Genomic DNA, 20,345 nt, shown 5'->3' on the forward strand with positions numbered 1-20,345 from the left:
AAAAATCATCTAGGGAAAAAAAGTCTTGGGCATAAAGCTAAACAAAAAGATTACAGGATTGAAATGCTTACCCACAAGTAGTCCCCAAACTTTGAAAAGGTGTACACTGCCATCTTGTGGACAGCTTTAAATGTTTTGACTTTGAATTGAGCAGAGATTCAGATAAAACACTTCTATTCAATGATTTTATTTATTTTAGTCAAATATATATGGATGCTTCCTTCAAGAGGAGGGCTTCTGGGAGAAATGTTTACAGAAAAAAAAACCATTCATCTAAATAAAACTGCAAACAAATCAACATTTGTAACACGCTTAATGATACAGGGACAGACCATTTTTAGTTTGTGCCGTGGGATGACATTTTGACAGTATAACAACCATCATAATTTATTGTGATAAAACATGATTTTCTTAACCCCCCAAATGCATCTCAGAGGATTTACATGATTTGAAGTCTTTAAAAGTTCCTGAAGATATTAGGAAATTTGCAGAAAGTCTGGTCTGAAAGCGTCCATCCAGACTTTTGTCTCGTGATTCAGAGTTATGTAGGGTTTTTGCATAAAGGCACAAAGCAGTAAGGCCCCCCCAAGGGCATCCTATTCTCATTTTTTTTGGCAAGACATTGGTCCCAATTGGCAGTCCTCTTTTTCCATGCCACTTACGTAAAAGGAAAATAAAAAAGACAAAACATCAATAAAACCATTATGTGATTATACTTAAAGTGTACAGGTATAATTCATTATTATTAAGTAATAAAATAAACATACTGAAACCTACAATCAGATGTGATCTACAGTTTAGAGAATACAGAGGGACATTCTGAAGTTTCAGCAGTGTATGACAACTTAACAGAGAGCTTGTTTGGGGGAAGTTAAGTCAAACCTACTACAGAGGGTACAGCTCAGATTTCATCTTTCCCTGTCTGAGGCTACTGTGCATGCTGGAGAAGGGCAGAACTGCCAGGAGCCTAAGAATGGTTGAAATGTTGGGAAATAACTGGATGTCAGAAACTTTGAGAGTTCCAAGAACAGTTTCGGGTAGGTGTTGATGAGAGGCAGAAGGATCTTGCCACCTGTCCCTCCACCTCTGCAGCTCAGAGTGGAAGGAGTGTAGGTCAGGTAAGTCATCTTGAAACACCTTGACAAACTCAGTGTCCTTGCAGCATCCCTCCACGTTTGACATGACATAAGGCACAACCTGCAAGCAGCGAAGAGCAGACAGAACATCCTGGGAGATCCCTTCCACCTCCGCAATATAGTGCTCAATGGCCCCTTTACTGAGGTCCTCTCTGTAGTGCACATTTAAGGGTGGTTGTAGTGACGGTACCTGCAGCTTAGAAGCTAGTGCAACTGCCTCTTGAAACCAGGTTTGATGGTGCATGTCAATACTGTTCTTCGTTTCACTAAGATAGGGCAGGAGATCAGACAGGCGGTTAACAGTTTGATACACGTCATATGAATTTCCCTGAAGACTCAGACTTAGGTTTTTGGTGAGGCTCAAGATGTTTTTCATAATTACAACTGTCAATATGAAATCAAAGTTTTGGAGAGCAGAGAGGAAGCTCTGGGCCTGTGCTGTAGTTGCCTCATTATCTTGGTTTCCTTTCATCTCATTCAAGCAAAGGACGATGGCCTCTAGAATGTCTGCAGTAATTTCCAGAACCTCATGACTCAATGCCAATTGATTGCTGCTGATTTTGGCTTTCAGCTCACTGGCTTTCCTTTCGTCCTTCTGGAACAAATGTACAATAGCATCCTCTAGTCTTACCCGTCGTTGAACATCTTCAGAGAACCACATAAACAGCTGCTCTAAGCACTCAAAACTGTGAGTTATCTCTCTCAGGGAGGACAATCTGGCTAGCAAAGACTTCAGAGTTACAGGGTTCGGGAAAATGAAAGCATGAGGGAGTCTCTGGGAAAGCAAAGCTGAAGCCTGTGTCATCTGAGAGAGTGAGGCACCTGTTCTTGCCAAGGTTTGACTTCTACAGAGGGCCAAGTTCAAACCCCACTTCTCAGAGAGGACAATGGTGAGAGTATCCACAAATAAAGCAATATTTGTGGAAAGGGGGATAAATGCTAATATATTTTCACTCTGAATGTCTTGTTTGTCAAGGTAGTGTATTCCTACAGGGATATACAGTTGGCCATCAATTGCAACCTCTTCCTCAGTGACTATGGAAAAGAATTTTATCTTACATAGTTCTTTGAGCAATTCCTCTCGAGCATCAGCATTGTAGGGGGTAAAAACATTTTTTTCAGGTCCAGTGCCATCCAGGGTAATTACTTGGTCTGCACCATCATGAGCCTTTACTTCAGACTCGTCTGTGCCTTCTGATTCTGCTGCTATGGGATGATCAGTAATATCCTCAGGGGAAACAGGTGTGCGGCGGTCAGTAACACTCTGAGTAATTTCAGAGGGCTGATAAAGGCAAACGTGTACTGCCGCAGTTTCTTGGTCTGAGCCATCTGGAGCCGCTGAATTGAACTGATTTGTGCCACCTTCTGCAGCTACTTTAGGCTGGTCAGGGCCAAACTGATCAATTTCATTTTGATTCCCTGGTACTATCTGGTCAGTTCCAACTTGACTAAGTTCCACAGACTGATCTGGTACACTTTGATTCAATGCAGTTGCAAGAACAGTTCCACCTTGAACTTCTGCTACAGATTGATTATTTCCACAGGGTACATCTGCCACAAGCTGATCAGTTCCACTTTGTTCCCCGGATGCTACCTGCCAAGTTCCAACATTATCTGCTAACCCAGACCCACTTTGATCTTCTACTATAGGCTGATGAGTTGAATCTTCCACAAATACATCAGTTACAGTTTGATCTGCTGATGACTGTCCAGTTCTACTTTGATTTGCTGTTATAGACTGATCAGACTCCACTACCATGAGCTGATCAGAGCCACATTGTTCCCCCAAAACTAGCTGACTAGTTCCAACTTCATTTGGTAATATAGACTGACCAGTTCCACCTTGATCTGCTATTACAGACTGATCCTTTCCAGAGTCAACTACCATGAACTGCATTGATCTACATTGATCCCCCAAAATTAACTGACTAGTTCCAACTTCATTTGGAAATACAGTTTCTGTCTGACCGGCTTCACTTTTACCATCAACAATAGACTGATCTGACTCAACTTGACCAACTGCTATAAACTGATCAGGTACACTTTGATCTTCTGTTACTGACTGACAGGTTACATCTTGATCTTCAGTTCCAGACTGATCATTTCCAGAGTCATCATCTACCATGAGCTGATCAGATATACTTTGATCTCCTGATACTAACTGACTAGTTTCACCTTCACTTGGAAAGCCATTTCCTGTCTGAGCAGCGTCATCTTGACCCTCTATTAAAGAATGATCATTTTCAACTTGACCGACTACCATGAACTGTTCAGTTACACTTGGATCTACTATTTCTGACTGACCAGTTACACTTTGATCTGCTGTTAAGGACTGATCATTTCCAGAGTCAACTACCATGAGCTGATCGGATCCACTTTGATCTCCTGATACTAACTGACTAGTTTCACCTTCACTTGGAAAGCCATTTTCTGTCTGAGCAGCGTCATCTTGACCCTCTATTAAAGAATGATCATTTTCAACTTGACCGACTACCATGACCTGTTCAGTTACACTTGGATCTACTATTTCTGACTCACCAGTTACAATTTGATCTGCTGTTAAGGACTGATCATTTCCAGAGTCAACTACCATGAGCTGATCGGATCCACTTTGATCTCCTGATACTAACTGACTAGTTTCACCTTCACTTGGAAAGCCATTTTCTGTCTGAGCAGCGTCATCTTGACCCTCTATTAAAGAATGATCATTTTCAACTTGACCGACTACCATGACCTGTTCAGTTACACTTGGCTCTACTATTTCTGACTCACCAGTTACAATTTGATCTGCTGTTAAGGACTGATCATTTCCAGAGTCAACTACCATGAGCTGATTGGATCCACTTAGCTCTCCTGATACTAACTGACTAGTTTCACCTTCACTTGGAAAGCCATTTTCTGTCTGTGCAGCGTCATCTTGACCCTCTATTAAAGAATGATCATTTTCAACTTGACCAACTACAATGAACTGTTGAGTTATACTTGGATCTACAATTTCTGACCTACCCGTTACACTTTGATCTGCTGTTATACTTGGATCTACTATTTCTGACTGACCCGTTACACTTTGATCTGCTGTTAAGGACTGTTCATTTCCAGAGTCAAGAACCATAAGCTGATCGGATCCACTTTGATCTCCTGATACTAACTGACTAGTTTCACCTTCACTTGGAAAGCCATTTTCTGTCTGAGCAGCATCATTCTGACCCTCTACTACAGAATGATTGTTTTCAACTTGACCAACTACAATGAACTGTTGAGTTATACTTGGATCTACTATTTCTGACTGACCTGTTACACTTTGATCTGCTGTTATACTTGGATCTACTATTTCTGACTGACCCGTTACACTTTGATCTGCTGTTAAGGACTGTTCATTTCCAGAGTCAACAACCATAAGCTGATCGGATCCACTTTGATCTCCGGATACTAACTGACTAGTTTCACCTTCACTTGAAATCTTGGTTTCTATCTGAGCAGCGTCATCTTGACCCTCTACAGCGGAATGATCATTTTCAACTTGACCAACTACCATTAACTGTTGAGTTACACTGGGAGCTACTATTTCTGACTTGCCCATTACACTTTGATCTGCTGTTAAGGAGTGTTCATTTCCAGATTCAACTACCATGACCTGATTAGATTCACTTTGATCCCCTGGTATAAACTCCCCTTCATTTGCTAACCTAGTTTCTTTCTGACCAGCCTCATCTTGATTTTCTACTACTGACAGATCCATTTCAAATTGTCCATCTGACATGAACTGATCATTTACAGTCTGATCTTTGGTTACTGACTGATCAGTTTCACTCTGACCTGATGTTGCAGAATGTTCATCTCGAGAGCAATCAACAGCCTCAAATTCATGAGATTCAATTTGATCCCCTGGTACCAACGGACCAATTTTACCCTCATCGTCTATCTCTGTAACTATCTGACAAGCTTCATCCTGACCTTTTACTGTAGACTGATCAGTTTCAACTGGACTAACTGTCAACTGCTCAACTACACATTGTTCCCCTGTTGCTGTCCGGTCATTTCCAACTTGATCTTCAACTGCACATGTATCATTACCACTCTCATCAATTTCCATGACTTGATCAGTTTCGCTTTGATCTACTGACACCAACTGCTCATTTACACTGTAATCAACTGCAATGAGCTGAACAGATTCAGTCTGATCCTCTGATATTAACTGACCATCTGCTAACCCTGTTACTGTGTGACAACCTACATCTTGAACATTTATAGATGAATCACTTTGTTTCTCTATTGCTTGCTGTTGCTGCTGGTTGTTTTCTGTTTGAATTGGTTCTGTTGCTACAAACTGATCAACTTCCATGGGTTGCTCAGTTTCACTTTGGTCAACTGATACTAACTGAACAATGCTAACTGGCCGTTCTTCATTAGACTGCTCAGTTACACTTTGATTAGTTACAATTTGATCTCCTGTTACTAGCAGACTAATTCCACACTGATCAATTACTTCAGACCTATCATTTACATCTTGAACAAGTGCGATCAGTTGATCACTTCTATCATGTTCTACTGTTGTGGTTTGCATAGTGGCATCTTGGACAGATTCTGTTGGTTGGTCAGTTGTGCTGGTCGGCAGAGAGCTGCAAGCAGGGATAACTTGGGCTGCAGTGGTGGTTTTGTCTGAACTGATGTGCATTAAAGATGATGGCTGGTCAGGTGTACTTATGATGTGTATTTCTTCAGCCCTTTCTATTTCACTGGTTTCTACTGGAATTTTCTCAGGAGCAACAGTTTTAACATCTAAAAAAAAGAGACATGATTGTGAAAGAAAAATCAGAGATATTTACATCCATGTACCTAGGTTATTACTTATACTTCACATTTAGTATTACTGACCGATTCCAGCATCCTTTGCCTCTTGTGGATAACCAGAACCATTTGTATCCACAGCCATCTCCTGTGGAGCCATGGCAATCACCTCTGAGAAAGGATAGGAAAGAGGGTGTCAGAATAAAAACACAACAGCTTATTACAATACTTTGAGGGCCCATTTCAACTACTTCAGCTAAAAACAACTTTTCAACAACCATATCAATAATAAATTTTTCTTCTGCATATTTTATTTTTTTAATAATTAGTTTTACTTACCGCCTTCCATTCTCAGGTGATTAACTCTTGCTTTGACCTACATGTATAAATACAATCAAAAATAAAACAGAACAGGGTTTTCAGGAACATTACTTATTTATCAGTTTACAAAAATACTAATTAGAACATACAGCAAAACACACTGATTAGGGCTGGGCAATTTTTTTCGCCTAAAAAAAATCCCCTTTCCCCTTCCGGGATCTGATCTGGATTTCCCCCTTGGGGTTAAAGGGATAGTTCACCCAAAAATGAAAATTCTGTCAGTATTTACTCGCCACACGTTGTTCCAATCCAGTAAGACCTTCGTTCATCTTCGGAACACGAATTAAGATATTTTTGATTAAATCTGAGAGCTGGATAACTCCTCCATAGGCTTCTAAGGGATTGAAACTTGCCATCCCCGAAAAGTTATTAAAGACATCGTTAAAATAGTCCAAGTGACTACAGTGGCTCAATCTTAAGTTTATCAAGCGACGAGAATACTTTTTGTGCGCAAAAACAAACCAAAATGACGACTTTATTTCAACTATTCATTTCCTTCTATGTAGGCCTCTAGTCAGTTAACGTAGTGTGATTGCGTAGAGCTACGTCACACATAGGCTCACTATTGGCCGACGCTGGTCATGTGTGTGATGCGTGTGACGTACAACAACAGAAGCTTATACTATTACACTAGTGAACTGACTCGAGGCCCACAGAGAAGGAAATGAATAGTTGAAGTAAAGTTATTGAAATCGTTATTTTTGGGTTTTTTGCACACAAAAAGTATTTCTCGTTGTTTGATAAACTTAGGATTGAGCCACTGTAGTCACTTGGACTATATTTTAACGATGTCTTTAATAACTTTTCAGGGAACAAGTTTCAATCCCTTAGAAGCCTATAGAGGAGTGATCCAGCTCTCAGATTTAATCAAAAATATCTTAATTCGTGTTCCGAAGATGAACGAAGGTCTTAAGGGGGTGGAACAACATGAGGGTGAGTAAATACTGACAGAATTTTCATTTTTGGGTGAACTATCCCTTTAAAGTGCAATCAGAAACAAGCCAAAAAGACAAGATGGCAGGCCCTGCTCTTGTAAACAGTAAAAATGTAACATAACACAACATAAAATGGGTGGATTGGGATTAAAAAAATAAATAAAAAACACTTGCATCACAATAAGTGTATTGTGATTGTCAAAACATTTGGTAACTAAACAGAATTTTATTAAGTTTAGTGACAACAAAATACAATGACTGGTACTGTTTTTATTATTGCTTGACACAAATTTCACAATTTCAATTCAATTCTTGTGATTTGATTCTGATCATGATTCAATATGGATTCCTTTGGATAAATATTAGGTAGAGAAGATAAGTTAATGTGTCATGTTAATTTTTCTCCAAAAACAAATATCTCACCTAATGCTGTAAACATACAGAGCCCTGTCAGCTGGTATTATTATTAAAGGTTAAAAATAATATCTCAAATTAAATAATGCATTTTTTACAACCTTATAATATTTTAATGATATAGATAAAAAATATAATAAATATAATAAATATGTAATATAGTTATCACATTAAGCAAAATACTCCTCTCTATGGTAATTTTTTTAAGCCCAACTAACGTGGTCATTAAATGGCTTTCCTGAGCCTCCAGCTGTTATGGACCTCTTTCCACGGTTGAAAAACAGTGATCGATCGATTTTATTACATTTCGGTGAGTGAACTGTATCTTTCAAATTACCTACTGATCACTTGTGTTTATTTACTGTTAACTAGTAGTAAAGAGTATCAGATGTTCGGTTCATGTGCCGCTTGAACTGAGATCTGTCAGCAATCGGTCACGTCACATTTACAAGCGCCAAAATATTGTTTGAATTTCGTAATTAAATTGACAGAATCTGAGAGCTGAGAATTTGTTTCAATCTCGGTCTTGTTTGTCAGTGTCTGTGTCCTCTCTGCTTCATGACATTTCTCTGCGTGAGAAAATGGATGTGTGGCGTGAGAGCGTGTAAAAGTGACAATTGAGTGAGTCTCATGGTGAATTCTTGAGAGTTGGCAGCCCTACGGATTCAGTTTGTAATTCAGTTTTTGGCGGGTGTGCTTGTGCTACCGCGGTCTTGTTCATTTGCAATGTTGTTTGTGTATCTCTCTCTATGGCAAACGCTGATCCTGTTCGGAACTACGGGAGCCTAGAGGGGAGCGTCATTGGATGTTAAGGAGAAAACCGATTTTCATTCAAACAAGTCTATGTAAACTACACATTCGAGTTAATCGATAAAATCTATTTATCCTCCAGGCTTACTGAATACAATGAATTATAACAGTATAAAGACTAAGAAATTTACCATACCAGAGCAAGAAATTGATGACTTTCCGGATCACCATCCATGCATTTCTCAATCACCTCCTCCAGGCTCTGTAGTGTCTGGCGATGCATAAGAAGCATGACTGCATCAGTCTTGCTGCCTCTGCTGTAGATACCATCTCGAAGTAAGGTCCTCAAGGCATTTAGGGTTGTCTTCATTAGATCACACTCCATGCTAATGCTAGGCAACACAGCCACAAGCTTAAGAAGGGTAGCAATGTTTGGAAGGTTTTTGGCTTCATTATGGAGCAGAGTCTCAGAGATGGAGGTGGGAGGACAAATATCTTGATATTTCTCCCTCCATACTGTGGCCCAGGTGTTGATGTCTTCTTCAACCGTTTCTGGCTCAGGGAGATCACTAAGGTATATTGTGTGCAGTTTATCTGTGGATTCTGGGAGAATGGGAAGAGGGTTGCACGTTGGAAGAAGAGACAACACTTTCAGGGCTTTTAAGTGATTCTCTGAGAAGTTAAACTTCATTTCTTCAATCAAACCATTTAGAACTGGTAAGCTAACTGCTTCCATGTAGAACGCTTCGGGTGAATCATAGCTACTAACAGATTCCGGATATGACAGCAATCCTGTAACCTTAGTTGAAAGCTCCACAGCCTCCTCAAACCAGGTAGAATGCACTGCACTCACATTGTCCAACATTTTGCTAAGAGAATCTATTATTGGCATAATCTTCTCAAGCTCACAAATAATGTCAGCAGGGTTTCCGCAGCGAAAAACAGTGCTGCAGTTCCTCAAGGGAGCGCAGGCGTTCTTCAAGATGACTAAGGGAATGACAAAATCGACCCGTCTAATAGCTGTGCACAGGGTCTGAGAATGCAGTGACATGCTACTACTCCATGACCCACTGGAGTTGGTGCTCACAGAATCTAAGCAGTTCAGAGCTCCCTCTAGCATGTCCACCAGAATATCAAAAAAGTCTTCTCTCTTTTTCCATCTAGACAAGCAGGTCTCTGGGATCTCTCCAAGTGCTTCCCGTGGGGTATTCAGAAGCCCATCCATGGTTTTGGCAAGCTCACTCTCTAATTTGGGTGACTGGTCAAAAAACTGTAGCAGATCCTCAGTGGTCTCTAAAACCTTTGTAATGTAGGCATTCTGTAGGCTTAAAGCCAGCCAGTAGGCAAGTCCACAAGATTCACTGGGAGTGTTCACAGCTAACGGATAGCTCTCTAAAAAGCCCAAAGCCATCTTCCTGAGACTTTGGCTCCCCGTACCAATGCACATGATGGATTGGCCACGACAGCACCCCATCTGAAGTCCCCACTCATCCTCAAGTGTGGTTGAAAGAGCTTTAGCTTGCAAACCCAGATCAGAGCTTTCATCAAAGGGCAGAAAACCTATGAGCTCCACTTTAGGAATGCAATCATTTACATATCTAACAAAGAGTGGTAGGAACTTTGCCGCGCCCACTGAGATTGCTCTATCAATGATGATGGAAAAGAAAGGAGAGTCCAGAACTTCAGTGAGGATTATTTCTCGTATGGCCTTCACAATACTTTGTAGCATTTCCCCTTCTGAAAATGATGTCCCTTCCTTCTGTACCCAATGACATGAGGCAAGTTTCTGTACAACAGCATCTTGCTCTGTTTTGTTAAGGTCGATCCAAGAGCAGTTTCTCCTTGCAAGTATGGCTGCCTGTTTGAAGACTTCTTCACAGTTCCTTATGTTATCTGTTGGTTCATCAGAACGTCCATTCTCATCCACAACCTGCTCCACATCTTTAACCTTTACATGCTGGTCCTCAGCAACTACTTCTTGGTTTTCAGACTGCTGCTGAGTCTCTATGCTCTCTGCTCCCTCTTTGTGGATATCTGCTTCTAGAAGGCAGTGTAAACATTATTTAGATAATGTACAAGTTTAAATTAAACAAATATTACATTAATGAGACACACATCAAGGATTCAAAAGAAAAGTGAGTCCCAAAAATAACAAACCACTACCTGTTATCTCAGAATTCACCACTAGTGTTCTGGAGTCTTTGTCCTGTGAAAAGAAGTACTTGTGAATAAAGCTGAAAAAAGCAATAAACTAATAATTAGAGATCGACCGATATATCGTTTTCCCGATATTTAAGCATTTTCCCATAATTGGGTATCGGTTTTGTAATATCGTATTCACAGATAAATTCACCGCCATCTCAAGGCCGTTTAGAGAATTGCGCGCAAGACCGCCATCACAGCATAGCGTCTTAGGGGAGAAGAGCCAACAACGGTGTTCAGAGGTAAAATATCTTGCATCCCTTAGGGTGCTTTCACACCTGCCTCATTTAGTTCGGTTGAATCGCACTAGAGTTCGTTTTCCCCCTTAGTGCGGTTCGTTTGGGCAGGTTTGAAAGCAGCAATCGCACTCGGGTGCGCACCAAAAGCGGACCAAATAAGCGTACCGAGACCTCCTCGAAGAAGTGGTCTCGGTATGCTTTCAAGCGAACTCTGCAGCGGTTCGTTTGTGGTGAGAACGTGATCCGACCTCGAACAGACCCAACTGCCAAAGAACGGCGCATTTTTGGACTAAACCAGCTGCCGTAGTCAAACAAAATTATTATTTAGATTGTCAATAGCGCTCCCTTTAATAAGCCATGACTGACTTACCGCATTCTGCACTAAAATCTCATCATAAAGACTGAAGTTGTCCGCACTGCACAGTGAATTTCTAATTTATATCGAGTCTAGTCTTTGTTGTTTATGGGGGGATTTGCGAATGGATAAAGCTTGTGCTGATTCTGAACATACATTGTGAGCGAATTCTCCGTATGTCTGCCGGATTTTCCTCTTTGTTTACGAGTTCTACTGGAATTTTCCCGCACGTTAATTCTGATCAATTTAAGTGCAGTTGTGGAAATGTGTTCAAGACACATCTGGCCAACGAGGGATGTGGATGTTGTCACGTGACTGCATTTTGGTTCGTTTCATCAACCGATTCAGACAAGAGCAATCAGTTTGGTGTGAAAAGGAACCAAAACGCCTGAAAATGATACAAAGTATAATTTTTCACCCTTAGTCCGGACCAAATGAACCGAACTACAGGTGTGAAAGCACCCTTAATTAATAAACTTTATTTAAAGGGACAAAGTGTAGTTTTTTAGGTATTTTATTATCTAAAATCAATATTTTTATTCATAAATATGTCCTCAATGGTGTACAAATACCTCTGCCAATTATCTGACTTATCCTCGTAAACGAAGAATTTATTATCTTAATATACATGTGACGGGTAGGTCCACGGAGGCTTCCATGTCGTTCCGCCATCTTGAAAAACTATAATAACAGAGAGGGTCAAAAAGTACTAGGCCAACGCGTTTCCACAACGTGTTTTCGTTCAGAGCCAGCGTCACGTAAATGAAAGCAGCAGAAACGGAGGAGCAGAGCAGTGAGAGGCGCTTCACTGCCCCGGCAAAGTTTAAAAGGCTGCACTGCACTTTTATTATTCATACTGTAACATTCGTTTGTTCGTTGTGTCAAATTGCAGTTTGTTTGAAATAACAAACCTGTTCACCCGAAGGAAAACTCGACGAAGTGCTATTAGAAGACATCCTGTCATAGCTTTTTGGTACATAACAGCTACCGTAGATGCAACACGCATTTGAAAAAGCGAGGCGCTGGAGAGCACAATTCGTTTGAATGCAAAATACAATTTCACCGCTAGATGGGAGAACTTCCTACATAATGTCCCTTTAACATAACAGCCATTAATGATGTTACATAAATGCTTGTCATGTAGTTTAAACTTGGCACTAAAAAATAGAGACTCACGTATTCACTCACTGGGTTGATGCTCAGGAAATGCTTCAGCATGGCAACTGCAGCTTTTGACAAAATCAACTCATTTAAAACGCCTTAAATTATATTAACGTCTACAATATAACATTTATTTTGCTAATAAACATCTAAATAATTGCAGCTCTATGGAAATAAATATCTCCACGAGAGACGTTCTGTGTAAAAGCACAGATAAAAACAGCGCTCCGTCACCAGGTAGACTATTTCATAATCTAGACCGACAAAAAAATTATGAATAATTCTGATAACAGGCCAGATGAGATGGACTCGGTAATTGTGATTGTGTATTAGCTGTTTTGCGCTATGTTTGCGTATTCCAGTGAATATTCCAGCACATTCCATTCTCTTCACTCTTTGGCCTATCAAACAACAGATAAACCTTTTAAAACTGTAGTTGAATGCTTATATTTATGGTGAGTTGATAGACTCCCTTGTCATTAATTTATGTTCTCCATTTGAAAACATTAGACTTTGTAAATGTATTTTGCCTGTTGTTAATATGCTGTTGTTGTAAATAAAAAACATTTCAGAATTATTTTTACATGCTATATTCATTACCAATTTGTTTACCTTATCAAATTATTTAAAAAAAGACACTTTAGTGACAGTGCACTGTATTTTTTTTTTAAATGTGCACTCTTTCAGACTCTATTTATTGATGTAGAAGAGTGTTCTGTATGTGAGGGAGTGAAATTGCAAAATTTACAGTATTTAAAAAGTGTTAAACAGTTTGTTTAGTTCAGTGCTATTGTTATAATTGTCAAAAACAGAAATAAAACAAATAAATATCAGTTCTATATATCTGTTATCAGGCACAAAAACATGCAAAAAAATTTTATCGGTTATAAATAAAAATCAATATAGGTCGATCTCAACAAAATAACATATGAAGCAACGTTTTACTCAAAATAGTTCAAAACGATTTTTAACTGATTCTCTAAACCAACTTAAAATATGAGGTGATATACTGCATAATCATTAATGAAACTTTACAAACCTTCAGAGTGTCCCTGTTCTCTACTTCATCCATGTGGATGTCATCTGCAAAGTTGGCAAAGTGGGCATTAAAGTTGGCATGAACTGAAAATTCACCTTATTTTCTTAATGGATGTTATTGATCTTTATGTGGCCAACTTATCTACCAGTAAAACAATATCATAAACATGTATGCACACAACACACAAATACTTTTCCCTTACTCAAGAGAGGGAAAAGACATTTAGATAGAGTCTTTTAAAAAAAGAAAGAAAAAAAAAACATTAAGAATAATCATAGATTACATACCTTCTGTTTTTATTTCAACAGTCCTTCCTAGGGTTTTGGATTCTTTGTCCTGTGGAGCACAACGGACATTAGAAACACAACAGGAAAGCAAATGTAAGATTTTACACAAGCAACTCATTTTTACAAAACTGATCCTTACCAGGCAAATGCCCTCCAGCGTCTTAGGAGTTAGCTTTATGCACTGAGCAACCATTCTGTCTAGGTCTCTGTTAAAGTCAGTGCCGATCTGAAGCATGGCTAAACAGGGCAATCTATCCATGGGTGAGGTGTTGCTCAAGTAGTTTTGATACATTTTATGCCGCTTCACCTCACCACAATATTCCAAAGCTGTGCTTGGCAACACACACATAATCTTCAGCAACGTATTGATGTTTGCAAAGTACTGCATAAGGGGTAGACGCAGAGTCTGAAAAATGGTCTCTGGTATGGTTACACTAACCACTTTCGTTTTCCACTTCACTTTCCAGCAGCTCAGCTCCGTGAAGAAATTGTCAGGATCTGGAAGGTCACCAATGTACAATGGAGGTTTTGACTTAAGCGTTTCAAAAACATAGCTCATTGTCACAGAGCATGGGACCAAGGACAATAAGTTGAGAGCCTCCTTGTGGTCATCAGAGAAATAATCTTTCACCATGTTTATCAGGTGGTCAACTAAAGGGACACTCATTGCATCTTTGTAGTATGAACCTGGTTTCAAAAGGCTGTCCCTTGGAACAATCACACTATCAGGCACTTTAACCTGCACACCCAGACTCTGAGCAAAACCACAAGCTTCATCAAACCAGTTCTGATGGAAAACCTTGATGTTGGTCTTCACTCGGTTAAGTGTGGCCACAATACCACTGATCTGGCTGAGCTGCGAGGCAGCACTAAAATGGTCTTTCTGTAGTGCTGCACTCAGTTCTCTGGTGAAGGATGAAGCATTCTTTAACGCAACAATTGCCACAATGAAGTCAAAGTCCCGAATTAACTGAAGTAGCCTTTTGGCTCTGTTGGATACTGCCAAACTCCATCTTTGTGGTTGACAGTTGTCAATATTTTCAAGCCAATCTGCCAGAGGCTCCAGAATCTGAGCGAAGACTTCGTAAGAGTCATGCTTTTCAAGCCAAGAAGAACAGAATTTTCCTTGAAGCTCATGGATTTTCTCATAGCTCTCTCTTAGGCCTATGGCTAAGACTTGATCTAACTGTTTCTCAAGGGCAGGCATGCTGTGAAAAAAAGACACTATCTCCTCTAATGTGTCTATGGCTCTGATGACTGCAGCAACTGGAACTGACCTTGACCACCAGGTATTGAAAGAGTAACATGAGCAATGTGTGCATATAGCAAGAGGATACTTCTCCTGTATTTTACATGCAAAAGCCTTGAGCTTGTAGGACACTTCACCAGAGCCAAGGTAAGCTTGACCTCTGCAGTAGCTTAAATCCAGACTCCACTCATTGGTGACAACATCATAAAGTCGTTCGCAAATGGCCTCAGTGTCAAGAGTAACCTCGACAAATCCCATAAGCTCAAGGCGCATGACATCGAAACTGTCAACAAATCTGAGGAAGATGGGCAAGTAATCAGTCTCTCCAAATCTGACAACTCTGTCGATAAACAGGGAGAAAAATGAATTTCTGACCTCTGAAAGAATCCTATCCCTAACAACATCCTCACACACTTTAAGGACTTCATTCATCTCAGATTTGGTCACATATTCTACTTCTTGATCTTGATCACCCTGAGTGTGTCTGCTTTGCCTGCTATATGCTGCAGTGACAGCAGCCTGTAATGCAGATTTTAATGCCTCTTTATCAGTTTCTGCACACTCCGGTGGTTTCGGTCTCTCAACGTCCATATTTAAAGTCATCTCTCTTTGTTCTTCCATATCTTCTTTAGAAGCGTCATTTGTACTGGTTTCTGGAACTGCATAGAGGTTAAAAGAAAGAAAGAAAAATCATCAACTGCATCTAATATAAAATTCAATTTAAACAGGTTTGAGCTGTGAAAACAAGATGACTTTAACATTAAAATAAAAAGGCAGAAGTAAGAAGTTTTACCTGATGGTTGCACTTCCATTACATCATCCTAAAGACACACACACAAAAATGGTGAACAGCAGGTTACATATTTGAGTTTGTTTTTGCGATTATCTCCTGTAATTAAATGTAATTTAACACAAGTAAAAAAAATTTTTTTTTAAATTAGTCAAACATATGTTTACCTCCTGTAATAGCTGCAGGATTTCTGGATATTTCTTTACATACGCCTCAACCATTTCCTCAATGCTAAAGTGGACATCTTGATTGACATAAACAAAGGCCATATTGCTCAGTCTTTTTTCCACTGGTACTTCTTTCATGTAGGTGTGATACCGGTCCAGCACCATGTCGTACTGCCCATACACATCTGAATCTGCGTGGACACAAGGGATGGTGCCCAGCACTCTCAACAGGCTCTGTACATTTGGGTAAAAGCCTATATCTGGGATCTTGAGGGTCGCAAACACACTAGTAGGAAGAATCCTTCGCTTGCTAGCATGCCTCCATTTCACTTCCCAACAGCCCAGCTCGTCATAAAAGGAGTCAGGACGAGCCAAGTTATTCAGGTTAGCATCAGCAACTTTGTCTTTGCGGATGCTAAAATTGTGGTCAGCCATATATGAGGGCACCAATGACAACCATCTGAGGATTCTTGCCATTTCAGTGCCAAGGACTCTTTTGACTTCATCAACAAGGTATTGCAAAACCTTCTTGCTCAGTGCTTCCCTGTAGTAATCCTCCAATGATGTTTGTGGTTTCTCTGTGCCATCACCATTTGTCACCATCTCCACTGGCAAATTGACAGACACCCCCAACTTCTTGGCTCTGCCCAAAGCATCGGAGAACCACTTCCTGTGAAAAATGTCAATCTCCTGCATGTGTTTGGTGAGAAGCTTTAAGGCGTTTGAGATAGTGTACTGTAAAGTGCTGCTGATGCTGATTATGCCCCTGAGGCTGGGGTTCAGGATGCTCACACAACACAGAGTGTTTTTTAAGACCACAAGAGTAATGATGAAATTAAAGTTCTTCAGTTTCTCTTTCAGCTTTAGAAGCACTTCGACAGTGTCTGCATCCACATCCGAAAGGGCACTGGTGCACATCTCTCCAATGCTGCTCAAAAGCGGCTCCAAGATATCAAGCATTGTCTGGAAAGCATCGGTGCCATATTCCCAATGGTTCTGGCAAGAATCCTTGACTCGGTCAACCTCACCTTTGATGTGGCTGTATGAAGCGGTGATCTTGGAATCAAGTTTCTTCGCCAGAGTTTCTGACTGCCTAATAACGGCAGCGACCTGCTCTACAGTATCAACAACGTCTTGAATTGGAAGGATAGGCATGGAGCGAATCAACCACATATTGAAGGCGTAGGGTTCACTGGGGGACAGAACTACCTGTGGAAAATCCCGCAACATCCTGCAGGCGAGATCCTTCAGCTTCTGACACATGCTACCTGATGACAGGTAGGTAAAGCCACGGCAGTGCTCCATCCGAAGGCCCCACTTGTTGCGGATCTCGGATATAAGCATTAGGAACAGACTGTCAGAGTCGACATCACAGGGAAGGAATCCCATGAGGTGTTTCTGTGGGAAGCCTTCACCTGTGACAGAGCGGATAAACAAAGGAATCTGATCCTTGCCCTCAATGTTTATTTTGTCTTGGAGAAGTATGGAAAAGAAGCGTGCAAGGCGCAGGCTATTGCGGATCTCCTCACGCATCACATCTTCACCTAAGTTGAGCACTTCTTTTTGGTCGATCTTCTCTGCAAATATGGTATTGACTAAAAGCGGCCCAGCTGGGTCATTCCCCAAAGGCTTAACAGAGTTAAGAGATGTATTGTTGGCAATGCTGAAACCAGTGAAGGCTAACGTCTCTTTGAAGTAGTCTTTCAAAGTTTCCTTTGCTTTGGAAATAGCAGGATCCTCCTCTGATTCATCATGTGCAGGAGGATTTTGAGCTTCAATGTTCTCTGCTGAGTCACTGTCAACTTTAACTTCCACCTCTGTCACAGCGGGGTTTGAGTTATCAGTGGAACCTTCAAAACAAAAAAAAGGAGAGAAACAAAATAGCAGAGAATCCATGGTAATTAGTTTGTGTAATTACAAAAAGAGGAGAGAATTAAAAGATGCTGAAATGGAAATGCATTATCTACCTTTTGTTTTCTTTGTGACAATCGGCCCATCTCCTGTCTAAAAAAAAAAAAAAATTAAATTTTTGAAGTCAACACTACAATGTGTAGATAACACATTGTAGAGATGACAAATAAAAACAATGAATAATAACAATAAAAAGCGAATACATTTCTTTACAGATAGCTACAATTTATAAAATGCTTGTTGGGTAAGGGACCATTGAGAACTATTACAAGCATGAAATTTAATTTACATGAAATGGTGGAATCACATTTACATTCAAATGGTAATCTAAACAGAACTCAATCCCTAAAAAAAAAAAAAGGGTGAGTAATTTGCTCCATTATTTTATATTGCTTCATAAAAGTCTATATTGTGTAAGATTATGCTGAAAATTAGTTTTATGCCGAGTTCAGTACGCAATGCATGCAAAAACTGTTAGCTCAGAAACTCCACTTGATGCTACTATGTGCTAGGTTCACTGTACCACTCTTTACAAAGAAATCCATTAAAACCTGTCCGATGCAGAAGATTTCACATCATCTTTAGGCTTACCAGATTTTGGTAGGTCCTTCTTTTCAGGAGTTGCTAGAGACCATGCATTACTGATTTACTAATAAGATTCTGAAGTGTAAATCAGAGACTTACTTTCTCCCTTGTCCTTTTTCTGTTGCTAGTTTGTGCTTTGTCCTGGTTAGATGCAAAATCAAATATAGTAGGAATGGCATCATCCTTCAAAACAGACTTAAGATCGCTCTGAAAAAAAAAGAAGTTTTCTACATTTCACCACACAGGGGTATACTGTGACATGGGGTTGGGGCAGGGACAGGGATTATTATTGGGTAATAATAATAATCCATTTTAAGAAACAATCAAATTCTTAGAATAGCAAAATTTTACAATTTTTTTTTTAATAAGAACAATCTAAATACATTTAATTTAAATGCAAAGTTTACTGTAATAGTTTAACCACTAAAACTTACACTAAAGCATGTAGCACAGTTTGCCTACTATCATCTTGGGAAACATGCATAATTTCATAATTCTTTAATAACCTAGCAAAATAAATGTGGTATCTATCAAACATTGGCAATTGACCAACATGCATGCTCTATCTAGACCTGATTAAATCTGTTTTCACACAAAACTCATTTTAATAACCATGTAGCAAATATAATTTGACATTTACAAACACATGACGACATGTCAAAAATTGTTTGGGGGGAGACACAGACACATGTCAGCCCACTGGTTAACACTACACTTGTCAATACTAGGAAACAAATTAATTTGACTGGTTTTGTTCACTTACATCAAGCAGATAATGCCAGATGCAAAGAAACAGAAAATGCTCACTTACTTGCTGACATGTCATTGCTGCCTCAAAATGTTTTGAGCACAACTTGTAGTTCCTGTGTAAATCTTCAGCGGTTTTGGTCTCCAGATCTGGTCTGTGGCAGTTACCCACCCATTGTTTACATCTAGAGATATGAGGTAAGGTTACTGCAGTAGTGCCAAAAATTATGTTTTAACATTAAAAACCTCAACTAAAACAAAGCATCTTTGTTTAATGAATGTCACAAAATACCAAATACCACAAAACGAAACCAGCAAAGCACAAATAAATCTATAAACAGAATAACGTATTCTGAGGGAATTAAATTCCTGCCATTTTGGGAAGGGCCTGATGATGGCGAACGTGCACAGGACTCGTTTGCTTACAGTAACCCCATAAAAGTTTAAGCAATCACTTTGAAGAAACACGAAAGGAGATTTCATAACTGCCAGTTACAAAATAAACCTTTGCAAAACAAATCACTTCATAATGATTAATGATAGCAACATGATAAGCCTAAACGGAAAATACGGGTTTAATGCATTCAATGGATCATTGCAAAGGGGGGCAGAAGCTAACCAGCTAACAAATAAAGCTAATTTGCTCATTCTTTACTTAAATAAAAATCTAAACAGGAAAAATGTAACATTGATTAAATTGCGACTGCATTGACGCATAAAAGGCTGCACTCACCGATCAGGATCCAGCGGGAAACTAAAGAAGGAAACGTTGGACTGGTCCGCACTCTGTTTGCAGTTTGCTGCGGCACAGCATTCGGGCATTTTGGACTTAATCATAATGAATATTGCATTGCATGGGTCCTCCAGCGCAAAATGAGATGCGTTGACAGCAAAAAGAGCGCGCGCGCTTCTACACAGATTTAACGCTATCGAGCGATTTTTCCAATCGTCTAGTGCATTCTACTGGAACTTGCTCATGGCCGAAATGTTGCTACTTTCACATAGGAATCAACAACCAGGAAGAACACCTATGTAAAGCGGAAATGGACTAAACTGAGGACGGATCCCCCCAAAATAAATTTATCATCGTCATTCGTTCCCATTCTCTCGTGCATTTACAGAATATGTAAAAAACAAAACAAATGCACCACAAATGATTAATAATAATTACAAGTGATAACTCAAATACAAATTGTTTCCCGTTTCCAC

General features: G+C 39.8%; 1 protein-coding gene across 5 annotated transcripts; it reads right to left on the reverse strand.

Moving 5' to 3' along the window:
• Window positions 1–171: 171 nt before the first annotated feature.
• Window positions 172–20,137, reverse strand: LOC143749819 (uncharacterized). 5 transcript variants are annotated; one of them, XM_077242367.1, is made up of 15 exons: window positions 19,870–20,137; window positions 19,201–19,321; window positions 18,489–18,596; window positions 17,861–17,897; window positions 15,894–17,743; window positions 15,730–15,757; window positions 13,827–15,595; window positions 13,688–13,736; window positions 13,401–13,444; window positions 10,568–10,610; window positions 8,601–10,444; window positions 6,264–6,300; window positions 6,012–6,095; window positions 4,479–5,915; window positions 172–4,427 (listed from the first exon to the last, which is right to left on the reverse strand). In XM_077242367.1, exons 1-15 carry the CDS (start codon window positions 19,971–19,973, stop codon window positions 886–888), a joined length of 11,097 nt encoding a protein of 3,698 aa, XP_077098482.1. In that variant the 5' UTR covers window positions 19,974–20,137; the 3' UTR covers window positions 172–885. The 5 variants fall into 5 exon arrangements, with proteins under 5 accessions (XP_077098482.1, XP_077098481.1, XP_077098483.1 ...); XM_077242366.1 differs by having other exon boundaries at window positions 172–4,138; window positions 4,190–5,915; XM_077242368.1 differs by having other exon boundaries at window positions 172–2,848; window positions 3,206–5,915.
• Window positions 20,138–20,345: the final 208 nt, after the last annotated feature.

Source organism: Siphateles boraxobius, unplaced genomic scaffold, assembly GCF_051911475.1.
Source record: "Siphateles boraxobius isolate OS27281-9 unplaced genomic scaffold, OSU_SipBor_1 25, whole genome shotgun sequence".
Taxonomy (NCBI): Eukaryota; Metazoa; Chordata; class Actinopteri; order Cypriniformes; family Leuciscidae; genus Siphateles; species Siphateles boraxobius.